General features: G+C 38.5%; 1 protein-coding gene and 1 long non-coding RNA gene across 2 annotated transcripts in view; one reads left to right on the top strand and one right to left on the bottom strand.

Annotated features, from left to right (window-relative positions):
• The window catches only part of LOC140127383 (uncharacterized), a 58,907-nt gene extending 56,795 nt beyond the window's left edge, over positions 1–2,112 (bottom strand). Inside the window, exon 1 of the long non-coding RNA XR_011854978.1 lies at positions 1,953–2,112. This is a non-coding gene — a long non-coding RNA (uncharacterized lncRNA). The remainder of the gene's footprint in view (positions 1–1,952) is intronic.
• The window catches only part of RBM19 (RNA binding motif protein 19), a 35,385-nt gene continuing 21,640 nt past the window's right edge, over positions 2,056–15,800 (top strand). Inside the window, exons 1-11 of the mRNA XM_072147995.1 lie at positions 2,056–2,254; positions 2,477–2,659; positions 2,737–2,853; positions 3,985–4,017; positions 5,415–5,604; positions 5,881–6,206; positions 8,216–8,290; positions 8,995–9,058; positions 9,797–9,868; positions 13,630–13,827; positions 14,642–14,772. Coding sequence (XP_072004096.1) covers positions 2,219–2,254; positions 2,477–2,659; positions 2,737–2,853; positions 3,985–4,017; positions 5,415–5,604; positions 5,881–6,206; positions 8,216–8,290; positions 8,995–9,058; positions 9,797–9,868; positions 13,630–13,827; positions 14,642–14,772 — 1,425 coding nt within the window. The 5' untranslated portion in view covers positions 2,056–2,218. The remainder of the gene's footprint in view (positions 2,255–2,476; positions 2,660–2,736; positions 2,854–3,984; positions 4,018–5,414; positions 5,605–5,880; positions 6,207–8,215; positions 8,291–8,994; positions 9,059–9,796; positions 9,869–13,629; positions 13,828–14,641; positions 14,773–15,800) is intronic.

Here is a 15,800-nt window from a genome sequence, read left to right as displayed (position 1 = left end):
CTGGGCATACTGGATGCACTGCAACCAACCGACTACAGCCAAACATAGTGGTGATCACATGACCTGCCCAGGCAGGTACAGGACATGTGATGTGGACATGTGACCAGCGGCCATCTTCTTTTCTGCAACGGACCGCGCGGAGGAAATTAACGGACTGATTAAAGGGCCGGTAGCATTTTAATTCTTCATTACAGTCTATTTCAAGAGCATTTTCTGCTAAGGGGAGCAAAATTTTAAATAACAACTAATTACACATTAGCTTATATGTTGAGTGCCCACTTGTATATGAATTATGCTGATTCCTGGAATACCCCTTTAATCAAAGCAAGACAAGACAAAAAGTACAATAAAAACACTAAAAGGGTACATCAATAATATGTACCCAGCTCTCACGGGTCCAGGAGTGACCCAAACCCCCCTGATTCAAAACTGCCCACCAATACAATATATTGGAGTGTCAGAACTTGCACAGTAAAGTAGACAGATACATGATAACCTATGGTGAACAAATATGTATGAAGGTGTGGAACACCTGCTCTACTGATACAATACCCAGCTAAATCAACCGCATGAAAACGAGTGTTTAGGGTAATGGAGGTGGACAGAGAGCGAGGAGGGTGGAGAACCCCATGCGTATCGTCCCTGAGGAAGTCACCCTGCAGTGACGATACGCATGGGGTTCTCCACCCTCCTGGCTCTCTTCTGTTTCATTCATCTTTAAGGAGCTGATGTAGGCTCTATCCTGTACGTAGGACCTAAGGCCGAGATTACACGTTGCAGTTTGGAACGCATTCCTACGGCTGAGGAGATTTTCCTAATTACATTACTGTTAACATTTACATGTGTTTTGTTAACATGCATGTTAATGTGATGTTAACACATGCTTTAACATAACATTTACATAGCGTTTTGTAAATGCAAATGTTAACAGTAAAGTAATTAGGCAAATTACCTCTACTCAGCCATAGGAATGCGTTTCAAAACAACATCAAAATGCGTGTGACCTGACTTGTTTGGTGGGAAAACCCATGTAATTAGAAGGAAAAGATTCCTCAGCATCATCTGTGAAAAAAAAATGACTGAATATGAATGTCATCCAATTTTTTCCAGAGACCCATAGTCTACAGCAGTGATGGCTAACCTATGGCACTGGTGCCAGAGGTGGCACTCAGAGCCCTTTCTGTGGGCACCCAGACCATGACCAGAGATGACTCCAGGTATCTTCCTGCAGTCCCAGACAGCCCAGGACTTGCTGTGCACAGAGCTATTTTAAAGTGACAGCTGGACCTGGGACTATTTTCTGCTTTATTGGTGTCCTCAGTGAAAACTGTGACAGAGAAGGGAGTATAAATCCCAAATTAAATTTCTGTGATGGCACTTTGCAATAAATTATCGGGTCTTTGTGGTAGTTTGGGCACTCGGTCTCTAAAAGGTTCGCCATCACTGGTCTACAGTAATAAAAATAGGACTGATTGGCACCAGTGAAAATCATGAACAGAAAAATAAAAACGTGTGAATAAGACCTTACTCTTATATTAGTGGCCAAGGGCTATATCCTGGTTTGTCTTATATACAATTTAAGTTACAGTGTTTGATGCAAAAAATAACATCCACAACGTGTAAATTTTTCTGCTGTGGCTGTTTTTTCCTACTATGAATGTCTTGAGCGAATTAAAATCTGCATTAAATCTAATATCTGGAAATGATGGAAAGAAACTGGTGTAGAAAAATGAAATGGAAAGAGAGGGCAGAATTTGTGATGTTCTTTTTAGTATTCTGATCCGGACTGTGTGAAGTTAGCCTTATAGATTGACAAAAAACCGCATCATTACCGCATTCCACCAGAGATGTGTGTACACAGCTCTGCCTTGCCATCTGAGAGATGCCTGGATATTTTTGGTGACAGGCAGGCAACTATAAGGCACTACTAGCAGGGTTTTTGCCCCACTGACCTCCTTCAGTGGTAGAACTAGTAGATGTGTGTGCTTGATGTGAATGGAGGAAAACGTCGTCACTCGCACCAGCCTCCAGTCGGTGAGGAGACGCAGACACTGTACGCGGCGCCATTCACACTCAGGCCACGCCCCATCGTGCGCGCGCAGCCCCCTTCGTTCTCTGCGTGAACGCCGATACGGTCACGTGACGTACACCAAGATGGCGGCGCACAGGAGAGAAACGTGAAGCTATTTTGGGATTTTTCATCACAACACCGAGTATCATGTCGCGATTAATCGTGAAGAATCTCCCTAAGGGGGTACTCAATACATTACTTATTAACTAATGATATCAATATACCTGATCGTTCTCGGGGATGCAGAGTACCACACTTCTAGTGTCACTTGTCCCCATGTGCTCATGTTTTCCTCCATCACTGGCGGAGTTATTCACTGTCGCTATGCTTATTTTCACCCTTTAAAAATGCGAATTTTCTAGATGTCAAAGAAAAATTATTTAACAAAACTTTTGTTTTCTTTAGATGAAAGAAAGTCGATTTCGGGAGCTGTTTGCTGCATTTGGCAATTTAACTGACTGCACCCTAAAATATACAGCGGATGGCAAGTTCAGGAAGTTTGGCTTCATTGGCTATAGTTCAGAAGATGAGGCTAAAGCAGCGTTAATCCACTTCAACAAGAGCTTCATAGACACATCACGAATCTCTGTGAGTGATCAGGATACATTGGTGGGTTTAGGAGGGGAGATATCTGGCTCTCACATTGTATATTTATTATATCGCAGGTGGAGCTGTGTAGATCTTTTGGGGATTCTACCAATGCTAAAGTATGGAGCAAGCACTCAAAGCAGAATAAAAGTAAGGACGTGGTCAAGAATGAGACGCCGAAAGACAATGATAAGGTAAGCTGACAGTCCGAATTATATATACACCCACACACATGAATTAAGCACTCGCTTTGTAGCACTTGGCTTCGGCCTGCACCAGATACATCTAGAGTTATTGGGAATGAGGGCAGATAGCGTGCGGCGTGTCACCGCACACTGGCCCGCCACCCCATTTTCCCTGGTGAAGTGGATGGATTAGTTTATTCCTGGCTTTGTTTTTGTGGGAATTATGTCAAAATCACAGCTTGTATGTGTGTGTGTGTGTAATATATTCAGGAAACAGACCTATAACAATGCAGTCGCATGGTCGAATTGACATCATTGCTTCAACCTAGAAAAGAAAAAAACTGTTCAAAATGCTGCAGCAGCAATAGAGTATCCAACATGGAAGTAGTGGTATTTGGCATTTAGATTTTCCCCAAATTTGCCTGATCTTCGCAATACCCAGTGTTAACACTCTTCTCTTTGCCAACAACAACAAAATGGTCATCAGTGTACAACTTTTGCATGTGAAGTCCTGTGGCTTTCAAAATGTTGTGCATTTCAACTTAACTGATAATTTGTTCTGAGGTTGTAAGAAGCCCCTGGCTTCACCTCTTGAATAAATGTGCACATATGTCACTTGTACTCGGTATGGTAGCATGTTGGGTTATTTCACATGTCGATTATTTTATTGGTTGTTTGCATCCGTTATTTTAAGCAAAAAAACAGTTGTAGAGACTACGAACAAATAAATCATGATGAAAATATTTAAACCTGCTCTGTGTGTTCAACTCCACTGGGTTTTGGATAGCAAAAACTAAAGTAGTAACAAGGAAGTGAACTTCCAATTGGTTTTATTTGCTATTGGATAAATTCAACTTAATAAGAACCTTAACAAAGGGTTATGACTTATGGATAGTACAGAGGTCCTGCACAATGGGACCTGCACACCTACTTGTGAATGGACTGACCCTTATGTCAACAGGACTGCAAAAAATAGTTGAGCATGAATGGAGAGCGCACACATCAACATAATTTAAGAAAGCCAGTTAGACTGAGGTCAATACTGTAAAAGGGAAAACCCCTAAGTTTTTTGAATGAAAATAATTTGTCTTGTGGCTGCTTTGTGTTGCAGGTTTTAATAGCTTAATCTTTTTTTTGTAGGCAAAGAAAAAGCCAAATTCATTATTGGTAGATGTAAGTATTCTTTGTATTTTTGATGACTAACTATATGGTTATGTTACATATTTATTATGGTTTTGATTCAGTTAAAATGCATTGTCAGATGTAATCCAGTTCACTGCTCCAGCCTTGGGCTATGTCGCATAGTAACACTTTCAGCATGAACATTCAACATAATGTTATTTGGGAATACCCTAATTTACAAGCATGTAAACCATAAGATTTGTCATCTGGAGTTGCTGAAAAAAGGAAGGATCGCTCAACATGATATAACTGGCCATATTAGTGATTCACTTCAATAATTAAGAACCTTTGTCATGAGCTGGGAGAATAGTACTGTTAAAAGTGTGGGTAAAGTAGTAATTACTTGTATGTAGCCTGTAGGATTGTTGTACCTCCAGCAGAAAGATAAGCATGCATCCTGCTGCTCCATTCCATTTTGTGATGGTGCCAGAGATTCATCTCCAGCGCACATATGAAACAGAATGTAGTGGTAGAAAGAGTGCTTATATTGCTGATCCACCCATTACTGAGAATGGGATCTACATTCCGTGTAGAGTCCAATCAGTAAAATTTACTGATCACCTTGTTATACTCTTTCATGTAAACAGGAAACAACTTCATAAGTTGGGAAAACCCTCTTTTAAGGGAACTTTACAACTACAGGCAGCATGTATTCAACCAAATTAAGCTGTGCAGATTTATATATAAAGTTTGTGGCTAACAACTCGCCACTCACTCATTCTTTTGAAGAGTAACATCTATCTCTGTTTTATAGAGGTACAACATCCTCAGCCCATGAATCCTGGGCCATGTAATGACCGGACTTCACATACCAAACACTGTGTTCCGGACAGGACTCCAGTATAAATTGTTATATATGATGCAAGGACTCTGCTGTACTGTCTTTTTATGCACTGTTTTGCAAACATAGTTACAGTTAGGTGCTGTAAACTCCTTGTATTATATATGCCATAATTAAGATACATGGTATCCCGTTCCTGGCAGAGTGTTTGGCTTGTATATCCAGCCACCAAACGCCCTGGGATTGGGGCAAGGATGTGTGCTTACTCCTTACTACATATACTAATATATCTGTCAGTCACTGACTAGGACATCCCCGCACCCATTGAAGTTGAAATGGCTAAATCACAAGTTGGGTTACCAAATATAGCTTCTTCTGACATCAGAGCTGAATGTTGTAAGGCTTTTTACAAAGTGTACTTTACGTAGATTAACTGTTCACTTCCCTAGATAAAATTTACAGCAACATATAGTTAAGATAAGGTTTGTCATTATAAAGACTATATATAATTTAATGATCTACCCCGGGTTTTAACCAAAATAATAAAAAAACATTCAAAACTTGAACCCAAATGTTTGTGTAATTCTGACCTTGTATGTGTCTGCAGTTGGAAAAGGACAGTGGCTTCAAAGAGTTTCTCAGTGTGCACCAAAACAGGAACAAGACGGCCACATGGGCTAATGACACGCTGGCTGAACCTATTCAAAAGGCAAAGAGCCAGTCCAATAATGATTACCTCAACTTTGATTCCGAATCTGAGCAGGATTCTGTCAGTGAGGATGAAGAAAGCACCACGGGTATGTCCTATTAATCACCATTACATTCTGGTCTATATGTATGTACCTCTTCACTGGGAGAGTAAAGGGCTGTGTTTGTGAAGCATCAATTAGGCTAGTCACAGATTCTCATTTACTGTATGGTGATTCCAATGTTACAGAACTGAAAACGTATCCAACATGTAATTCCAGGGTGCACAAATAAGTGACAATACTGGTTTACTGATTTTTAATTCATCAGAAATAACTTATGCATTCAGATGAATATGATTTTGAGAATGTTATACCTATTTGTAGATGAGAACATTGCTATGAAGTCTGGAATTTCGGACATGGACTACCTTAAATCAAAGGTAGTGAAAGCATCCTCTAATGTTCCATCTGGAGATGAAGCAGAAGAAGATGATGATGATGAAGACGATGAAGACAATGATGAAGAAGAAGAAGACGATGATGAAAAAGAAGAAGAAGAAGAAGACGACAATGATGAAAAAGAAGAAGACGACGATGATGAAGAAGACGACAATGATGAAAAAGAAGAAGACGACGATGAGCAAGAGAAATCTGCTATCACAAGTGAAGTAGTGGAGACTTCTGTGAATAGCATGAAACAAAAAAAAGAGGTTTGTTAGTGATCTATTTTATGGGTTGTTAATGATCAGTTTATGATGGAGCTTACGCCCAACATTATATCTATACCAGAGGATTCATGTTCCAACCTGTAATACATTAAACTAGTCTCCTATTTTTGAGGAGCAGTGAGCTTGCATTCCTTATCTACAAGTAGAGATAATTGCATCCACAAACTCAAGGTGGGCCTGGAAGGATTGACTGAGAAAGAATGCTATGAAAGGGATGGGGGTTAGTGAGAGGAGCATATTTTGCCTTATACAATAGCTCCATGTTGTCTCCATGATTTTTTTGTTCAACCAATTCTCCTTGTGTATTTTGGAGTATGAAATGGTTAAAGGTAAGCTTTCCCATAGAGCCCTTTTAACTGACACCATTCTTTTAGTTTAAAATTGTTTCCCTTACATCCACATAAATCAACTTTATATTATATCCCCTGGCATCAGAAAAGGCATGTTCTGCCTGGCTGGCCCCTCCAATCTACTCCTCCCCATTCCTCTTTGCAGCATGTTATGTGACCAGGGTGACGTCACTGGTCCTTTAGCCTCCTAACATTAGAAAACTGTACACCATAGATACATCTGATCACATAAAATCACAGCAACCTCCATGCAGTTCAACTCATCCCTATCCTCCAAGGATTTGTACCTCTTCCCAGCCTCCATGCAGGCATGCAGTGATTTCATGTGATCAAATACATGCATGGTGTAAAGTTTGCCAGTGTTAGGAGGCTGAAGGACCTGTGATGATGCCATCCTGGTCACATGACTTTAAGTGCTCAATGATGTAACAGAGCTCTCCATACAGCAGAATATCATAGCATGTCAGTCAGGAACAAGGAGACAGGCAATGAAGGAAATTTTAATATGCATAACTCAAGTGAGTTGCATATAAGTTTACAAACTGATTTTTTTTGGGTCACATGGGGCATTTACCGCATGCATTGCACCAGCTGAAGAGAGATTTGCCTAATTAAATGGCTGTTAACATTTGCATTTACAAAATGCAACCGTTAACGCATGCTGTGGCATTGCATTTTAAAATGCTTGCATTAAACGGCGCGTGTGACCGCAACCATAACATTGCAACCGTGGAAAGGAACCCTTAAAGGGGTATTCTTGTCTGGGCATTCACATTCAGTTTGATTAATCTGCCATTAATAAACATTTCTTCAATTAGATGTTATTAAAAAAAATATTCCTTAGAATAATTTTCCATAGATGTAATGATTTGGTCCCTTAGAAATGAGATAGCTTCCTCAGATACGGCCACCTCTGCTGAAGTGATTGCACAAATAAACAAAAATGTTTTGTATATGAAATATCTGAGAATTACTACATGTCCCACAGCCGTCCTGTAGTAATGATCGCTGAATCCAGGTGGTCAGGCAGGGCTCAATAGTACATGTCTGGCCACTGCTGCCTAAATGTGACGTGGTCGTAGCCGAGGAAGCTATCTCGTTTCTAAGGGACAACATGGCTACATTTATGAGAAATTATCTTCACACAGAAACATTTTTTTTTAATAACATCCACTTGAAGAAATGTTTATATATGGAAGATTAATGAAACTGAATGTGAATGCCGTGACGAGAATACCCCTTTAAGGGATTAGAGAAATGCTTTTTAATCATAGTTTTTATTGATGTCTTTATTTTGTGTGGGTTAATTTGCACAACAGTTTCTCTTGCAAAAAAAAACACATTGCAATAGCTGGAGAGTGATTTGCCTAATTAAACAGCTGCTAACACCTGTGTTTACAAAACGCAACCGTTAACGCATTGTTAACGCATGCGTTAACATCGCGGTTAATGCATGCGGTTGTTAACACATGTGTTAACATCGCAGTTAACACATGCATTTTGTAAACACAAGTGTTAAGAGGTGTTTAATTAGGCAAATCACTCTTCAGCTATTCCAATGCGTTTTTAAACGCATGCGTTAAACGCGACGTGTGACCGCACTCTAAATGTTTGCAAATGAACAGCTTTTTCTTTTCTCAGGAACAACCTGTTAAGAAAGGACCCACAACGCCATATACTGTCAAGCTAAGAGGTGCACCAGTCAATGTAACAGAAGTAAGTTTTTTCATCCAGAGAGCTTTCGTACTGTACATTGCAGCCAAAACATGAACATTATGTACATTTTTGGCAATTGTAATTGCCCCGTGTGTGTTGCAACAATGGCGTTTTAGAAATTTTATTCAGACTTTAGGACATGCTTTACAACTCCAATATATTAAATTCTTCCAGATTTTTTTCAGTGGATTTATGTAGAGTGAGAATTCTACAGCAAAGTATCCATGTAAATGTAAAAATTTGTCACCACATCTAAGGCTACATTCACACTGCCGTACGGAGGACGTATATACACCCCCATAGATGACAATGGGTGCAAGTCCCCATACGGGAGTGGTAGGGTGCGGCACCGTACCGTTCGATAGCCAGGAGAAAGATGGGACATGTCCTATCTTTTCCTGGAATAAGGCACTGTGTGCCTTATATTACTATAAGGCACAACTTGTGCCCGCCGTATTACGTATGTAGCCTAAATCTGTATACATAGTATCATACTGAAAATTCTCCTATTATGGCCTATATAGACAAATTACAGACTGACTTTTATTTTTCAAGAGAAAAATATAAAAAAAAACAAGCTTCCCTGTGATTGGTGGCTATGGCATATAAAGACTGTTCTTTGTTTAATAAATCTTCTCTGTTCTTCCTCTGTACAAGCAAGAAGCTACCTGCCTTTTATAAAATGTGGCATTCTTTGTTTTCAGAAAACTGTCCGTGAGTTTCTTCTACCGCTAAAACCAGCAGCTATTCGAATAGTGAAAAATGCAAGTAAGTTAAAATATTGCTGGATTCTTCAAGGATCATTGTGTGCAAATACACAAATTGGGCGAGAATTATCGGAAGTGTCTGAGAGCAGAGCTGTTCTAGTTTACCATGGCAACCAATTGGAGCTCAGCTTTCATTTTCTCACAGCTGTTTATAAAATTAAAGCTTATCTCTGATTGGTTTACATTGAAAACTAGAACAGTTTTACCTCAGACAATTCTGATGACTTTCTCCCAATAACATTGCTCGCTGCATTTGTCAGTCTGACATTTTCTACAATATACTTAGGGTCATATCTCGCTAATCTGTTTTCTGGTTGGTGAATGAATATGGCTAACTGCGCATGAACATTACCACAATCTTCTGGCAGATTTGCATCAGTTTGGCATTCATTTTTCCCTGTATCTAATGAGGGATATATGAAATACACATCCGATTAGGATAGTTGCACATTTGGTAAAATAACATTTGTGGGCACCGATGTATTAGAAAGTTTTTCATTTAGTATAGCAGTGAGGTGTCCATTCAAAAAAAACGGACAACAGAAACAATTTTTACCGTCATGTGCATCTGCCCTAAGCATGTGAGGCTTTTCTAAAAGGCGCGACTTGTGTCCTGCTTTCAGACAGGACTGTGGCTCCTGCTGCGGGTAGCTTTATGTTACACACTTGTGTAAGCCTGCAAAAACTTGTGTGCCTTATTTTTTAACCAGTAGATGACCTAGCAGCCATTATCTTTCAGATGCCATATTTGTGGACCTAAATAGTGAGGCAGATCTGCATAAAGCTCTTAAACAAGATAAAGATTACATGGGTGAGTTGCACTGGAAGGATGTGTAATTGTCACTAGATGTGTTCACTTTTAAAATGCAGGAGATTCTTCTTGCAAATAGTTGCTGTTTTCTTGTTCCTCTGTAAATTTGGTGGAATTTATTTTCTGTGATTTAAGTAGTTATGTTACATTTTTAAAAAAAATTTTTTTATTAACCATTAACAATTAAAATTAACAATTTTTATGTTTTTTTTTTAAAACTGTCTGGACCATCTAAAAAACAGAGTGGAAGGTGGAGTGTGTTATTTGAGTAGCCTCCCCATTTTCCTTTAAAATCTGTCCAAGGTTTCATGTCCAAGGTTGCTGTGAGTTTTTATGACCACGCCTTGAAGTTTTTCTTAGTGACTACAGGCCAAATTGTACTCGCTAGTTGCACCGTTTAATATTCTTTGCAATGTCCTGGACAACCTGAAGTAAAATATTCCCAAATTTGTCTTTTTGCTGTTTTTGTAGTTTTTTTTTTTAATTGCTTTCCTTTTATACTCGTGTAGATGGAATTTTTTTTATATTTTTGGTAATTGTTTGGTATTTACCTTTATAAAAATTTCAATCTTTTGAATAAAAATCCCCATATGTAACAATTGTAACTTTTTTCTAGACATTGGTAAAAGGAGCTTACACCCCCCACTGTATCTCCATTTTCCACCTTAATGACCAGGATATATTTTTTTTTTTTTTTTTTTTGGCAATTATGTCTTTTATTTTTTTGTCACTATGGTTGCAAATCTAATTACTGAATTATAAAGTTTTTAATTGACATTCCTTTGCATGATGAATACTTCTGGAGGAAAAAGCTTTTTGCATTCCCACTTTCCAAGCGCCATGATTTTTGAATTTATTTGTCAATGTGGCTGTGTAGGGGCTTATTTTTTTTAAAAAAGAATTGTAGATTTCACTTGTACACACTGGTTTTCCTCAAGTTTCACTATCGACATAATTTTATGTGTGATGGAGGATTAAAAACTGTCAATTAGGACAATGTTTTCCATTTATCTTTTTCAATTTTTGTTGTTGTGCAGTATAAATACTATAATGGTTTTGTACTCTCAATTGGTAGGAGGCTTGGAGGTCCGAAATGTGTGCAATTTTTTTTATTTATTTTCTTTTTCCATTTTATTAACCCCTTAAGGACGCAGCCATTTTGCAGGTTAAGGCTCAGCCCGATTTTTTGGATTCTGACCTGCGTCGCTTTATATGGTTATAACTTTTGAACACTGTTACTTATCAAAACGATTCTGAGATTGTTGTTTCCCCACATGTTGTACTTCATTTTAGTGGTAAATTTTGGCTGATAAGTTTTGCATTTATTTACAAAAAAAAAGAAAATATGATAAATTTTTTGAAAAATTTGCCATTTTCGAAATTCAAAATCATTGCGTTTCCAGGCAGATAGATTTACCACCTAAATAAGTTGCTGAATAACATTTCCCATTTGTCTACTTTACATTTTCATAATTTTGTCTGGATAATTTATTTTGATGTCACGCGGCTTAAAAAAAGAATATCGCTTTTCCGGATTTTCAGAATTGACTATTTTGGGGATAAATACAGTTTTGAATGAAATTTTACATATTTAGCATCAAAACCCCTATATAACCAACCCATTTTCAAATCTGCACCCCTCAAGCTATCAGAAACAGCTTTTACGAAGATTGTTAACCCCTTGAGATCTTCATAGTAATTGAATCAAAATGGAGGTGAAATTTAGAATGGTCAAATTGTTCCCTTATACGTTCATTTAGCCCTAAAATTTACACATTTCCAAAATATAAAAAGAGAAAACCCACCATACAATTTGTTCTGCAATTTCTCCTGAGTACAAAGACCCCCCACATGTGGCCGTTACTTGTTTTAGCGAGACGCAGAAGGGAAGGAGCGCCCTGCAGCTGCCAGGATTTTAGTTTCCTCATTGGCCCCTTTTGAAGGCTATAAAATTTTCGCTTTTGCGTTATTGGGGCCATGTGATGCCATTTTTTTTGCGCGATGAGATGCTTTTTCCATTGTTACCATTTTGGGGTTGGTATCACCTATTGTTGAAAATTTAGGAACTTTTTTTGAGGGCAGGAGTAGAAAAGCATCAATTCTGTACTGGATTTTTTACTCTTTTTTTTTTTTTTTTGGTGTTCACCGTATAGCCTAACAATCATGTTATCTTTATTCTATGGGTCGATACGATTACGGGGATACCAGACTTGAATATATTTTCTTACGTTTTACTAAATTTGTCAAACAAAACCCTAATGTGGGGAAAAATCTATCATTTATGTATTGCCGTCTTCCAAGTGGCATAACATTGTTACTTTTTTGGCTACGGAGCTGGTTGATGGCTTGTTTTTTGCGGGGCATGTTGTGCTTTGCACCAGTATCATGTCGGAGTACACATGGTTTTTTGATCGCATTTTATAGCATTTTTTGTGGGATTGAATAGCTAAAAATCATAATTTTTGGAAGGTTTATAGCAGTTTTTTTTTACGGCGTTTATCGTGGGGGTTCAATAATGATTTACTTTTATTCTACGGGTTGTTACGGACGCGGTGATACTATATATGTGGGGTTTGTGTTATGATTTAGACTTTTTTTTTAGTTCTATGTCTCTTTATATGTTTTCGGGGTTTTGGGCATTTTTAGTGATTTATTACTTTATTTTTTTATTGAATAACATTTTTTTTTTTTACTTTTTCACTTTTATACCATGGGACATGAACAAGAAATCCTCTGATTGCTTGTTCATGATAATATTCTGCAATACTCATGTATTGCAGAGTATTATCAGTGTCAGCCTATACACTTGCATAGGCTGGCACTGTGCCAGTAAGATGACGTCACAGACGCCATCTTACCGGCAATTCTTGCAGGTAACTCTGGGGTCCAGATCGGACCCCAGAGTTGCCATAGCAACGATCGGCGCCCCCCGAAAACGGTTCGGGGGGGGCGTTCGTGGGGGAAAGACACCCCATATGCATGTTAGATGCCGCGGTCGCGCTGACCGCGGCATTTAACGGGTTAAGCACCCGCGATCGGAGTTAACTCCGATCGCGGGTGTTACACTGGGGTGCCGGCTATCAGTCACAGCCGGCACCCCGTGTTTCCCGATGCCGGTTCGGCTCAGATCTTGAGCTGAACCGGCATGGGCTCAGCGTCCGATATATCGGACGCTGAGCGCTAAGTCATTGAGCTCAGCGTCCGATATATCGGACGCTGAGCGTTAACGGGTTAAATTAGTCGACACTTTGTAAGTGTAGATAGTTCTTGGCCTCTGGTCTGGTCCATTAGAGAGTTAACAGTGGGGTGATTCACTGCGTTTTCTGCTTTTTCTGATGTGTCTCCATAAAAAGGGGTTGCATTAGATTAAGTGCCCTTAATGACCATTGTTAAAAAGCTGATATGGTGGTTGTTGTTTTTTTTTTTTTCTCTAAAGAATTTGTTTTGATTTTGCTGTAATAGCTTTGATTTAGATTGATACCATTTTGGAAATTGTACAACCTCTTCTCACTTATTATCAAAATGTTAGTTTGTGGCCAGAAAAATATTGATTTAAGCTTTTTTTCTTTTAGGGTGGCAGGCCATGGGATAATTTCTTTAAAATAATAATAATTTGGCAGTGTTTGTGCCTGGGTATAATATGTGTGTGTATAAATGTACTCTATGTATAATTTATAGATCTGGTTACTTTAACTTACTTTTTGTCAGTTAAAAACGTTAACTAAAAGGCAGCCCATGTATATACACAATATTCATTTCAGGTGGACAATGCATTAAGGTGTATCGGGTTCAGCAGACGAAGGAAGTGCGTGCATCTGGGAAACAGAACCGGCCATGGGAACAGCGTCAGAATGATCCTGAACTACTAGAAGATTTGGCAGACTCAGGAAGACTTTTTGTTAGGAATCTGCCATACAGCTCCACTGAAGCGGACTTAGAGGTGTTATTCTCCAAATTTGGTATGGCCTGCAAAAACTAGTTAGTGATGATTAACCCCTTAAGCCTCCATGACATTTCCAAATGTCATCAGCAGCTGTGCATAAAGACACCCCCTAAGGAATTGCTGTAATAAGGGGTGTAGTTTCTTAAATGGTGTCTTTTGTGTCAATTTTTCTGTTGATACAAAAGAATTTCAAAGAATTTAAAAAAATGTTCCTAACATAAAGCAAATGTATGTTATTTATGAAGTCAAAGTCAGAGTTTAAAGTTTAAAAAACAGCAAATATTTTTAAATTTTTGCTATTTTTCAGTTTTTTCATAAATAAATTCAATATGTATCACTCAAATGTTACAAATGAAGTACAATCTCAAAATCAATTTGGTATATTAAAGTGTTCAAAAGTTATTACAATTTAAATTGACATGTCATGTAGTCCTTAAAGCAATTTGTATATAGGTGATATAAGGGTTATATTTACGTAGGCTTACCTGAATAACATGCGTTATATTATTTAATATTTTAAAAACCTATCCAAAATTTATTTGAATTCTCACCTGTTTACCTATGAATACAATAAATCTCTTGAAAAGTGATGTAACAATAAGCAGTGAAGAATCATATTTTGCCTGAGTGCTTAGAAGCATTCTTTTGGTGACTCTTCTCTTCTCATTTTTCAATGACTTTGGAGGAGAGTGGATTCTAGAACGGACATTTCATATCCTACCTGATGCTGTCCAGTTTAGCTAAGTTGTAGTTAGCAAGGGAGTTGCAGTAATCTCATATCATGAGGACCATATTTGTTTAATAACCTCAAATTTTTGTTCTTTCTTCAGGTCCTATTTCTGAAATTCATTTTCCAATTGACAAGCTAACAAAGAAGCCAAAGGGTTTTGCTTTTGTTACATTTCTCATTACAGAACATGCTGTTAAAGCTTATGCAGAAGTTGATGGGAGCATTTTTCAGGTGGGTTGATACATTGGAAAGTTCGCTTTCCCTGACATGTTCACCTCCTGGAGTATATTGGTAAGGGGGTAACTAAACCCATATCAATCTGAGGACCTCACAGCATTTTACAGTGATTGTGTTCGTAAGAAGAGACTTTTTATCAAACAAAATATGTCCAGTCTAAGCAATACTACATGTGGTAACACTTTTAAAAGAGTTGACCTGGATTTTTTTTTTACTGTGATGGGAGGGCTTTTATAATAATAATCTTTATATAGTGCCATCCTATTCCATAACGCTTTACAAATCAACTAAATAATGAACTCGTACCTCTACCTCTCTACCCGCTCCTGTAATTCAGTAGCACTGCCAGCTTCTGCTTGTATACAGAGAGAGTCTGGTGGTAACACCCGTCTAAAGCTTCTGTTCACATTCAGACGCTGGCGGTGACTCAGTGCTGTATGAGATTCCGTGCATTAGCAGGAGTGCAGCTGTATAGGTGCTTTTTCTTCTTTTAAAGCCCCCCCCCCCCCACACACACACACATAAAAAATGTATATGCCTGGACAATCTCTTTAAGGCCTGCCTGGGGACTGAGTATAGTGCAGAGGATGGCCGTCTAGACATTATAGAGAAATATGATGTATGCCAGCAGAAATGCAAGGCTGAACTTTTGCAGTCTAGGTACCACTGTTTACATATGGGCTTCTTGCATTATATTGACTTGTGTGAGCTTGCACCCACTGTTTTTCTATGTTACGTACTTATCTACTTTTTCCCCCATAAAAGTGAACAATCGTGAGCAGTCATCTCCCCATTCACAGGGGTCACAGGCTTTAAGTCATAGGGAACAAATACAAATAAAATACTACATTACAAGCATTCATAGGAACAATAGGAGTGAGGGCCCTGGTCGCAAGAAGTTACTCTATAAGAATGAGGGGACATAAGAGGGTATAAGAGGTTGTATAATGGTCCCCCCATTCTTTATAAGGGAACAGTATACAATAATTCAATACATAAAGATTCTGCTGCTAGAACCAGCT

The sequence above is a fragment of the Engystomops pustulosus genome, chromosome 1 (genome assembly GCF_040894005.1).
Source record: "Engystomops pustulosus chromosome 1, aEngPut4.maternal, whole genome shotgun sequence".
NCBI lineage: Eukaryota > Metazoa > Chordata > Amphibia > Anura > Leptodactylidae > Engystomops > Engystomops pustulosus.
The sequence above is the reverse complement of the archived record's forward strand: the minus strand, read 5'-3'. Positions and strand labels throughout refer to the sequence as shown.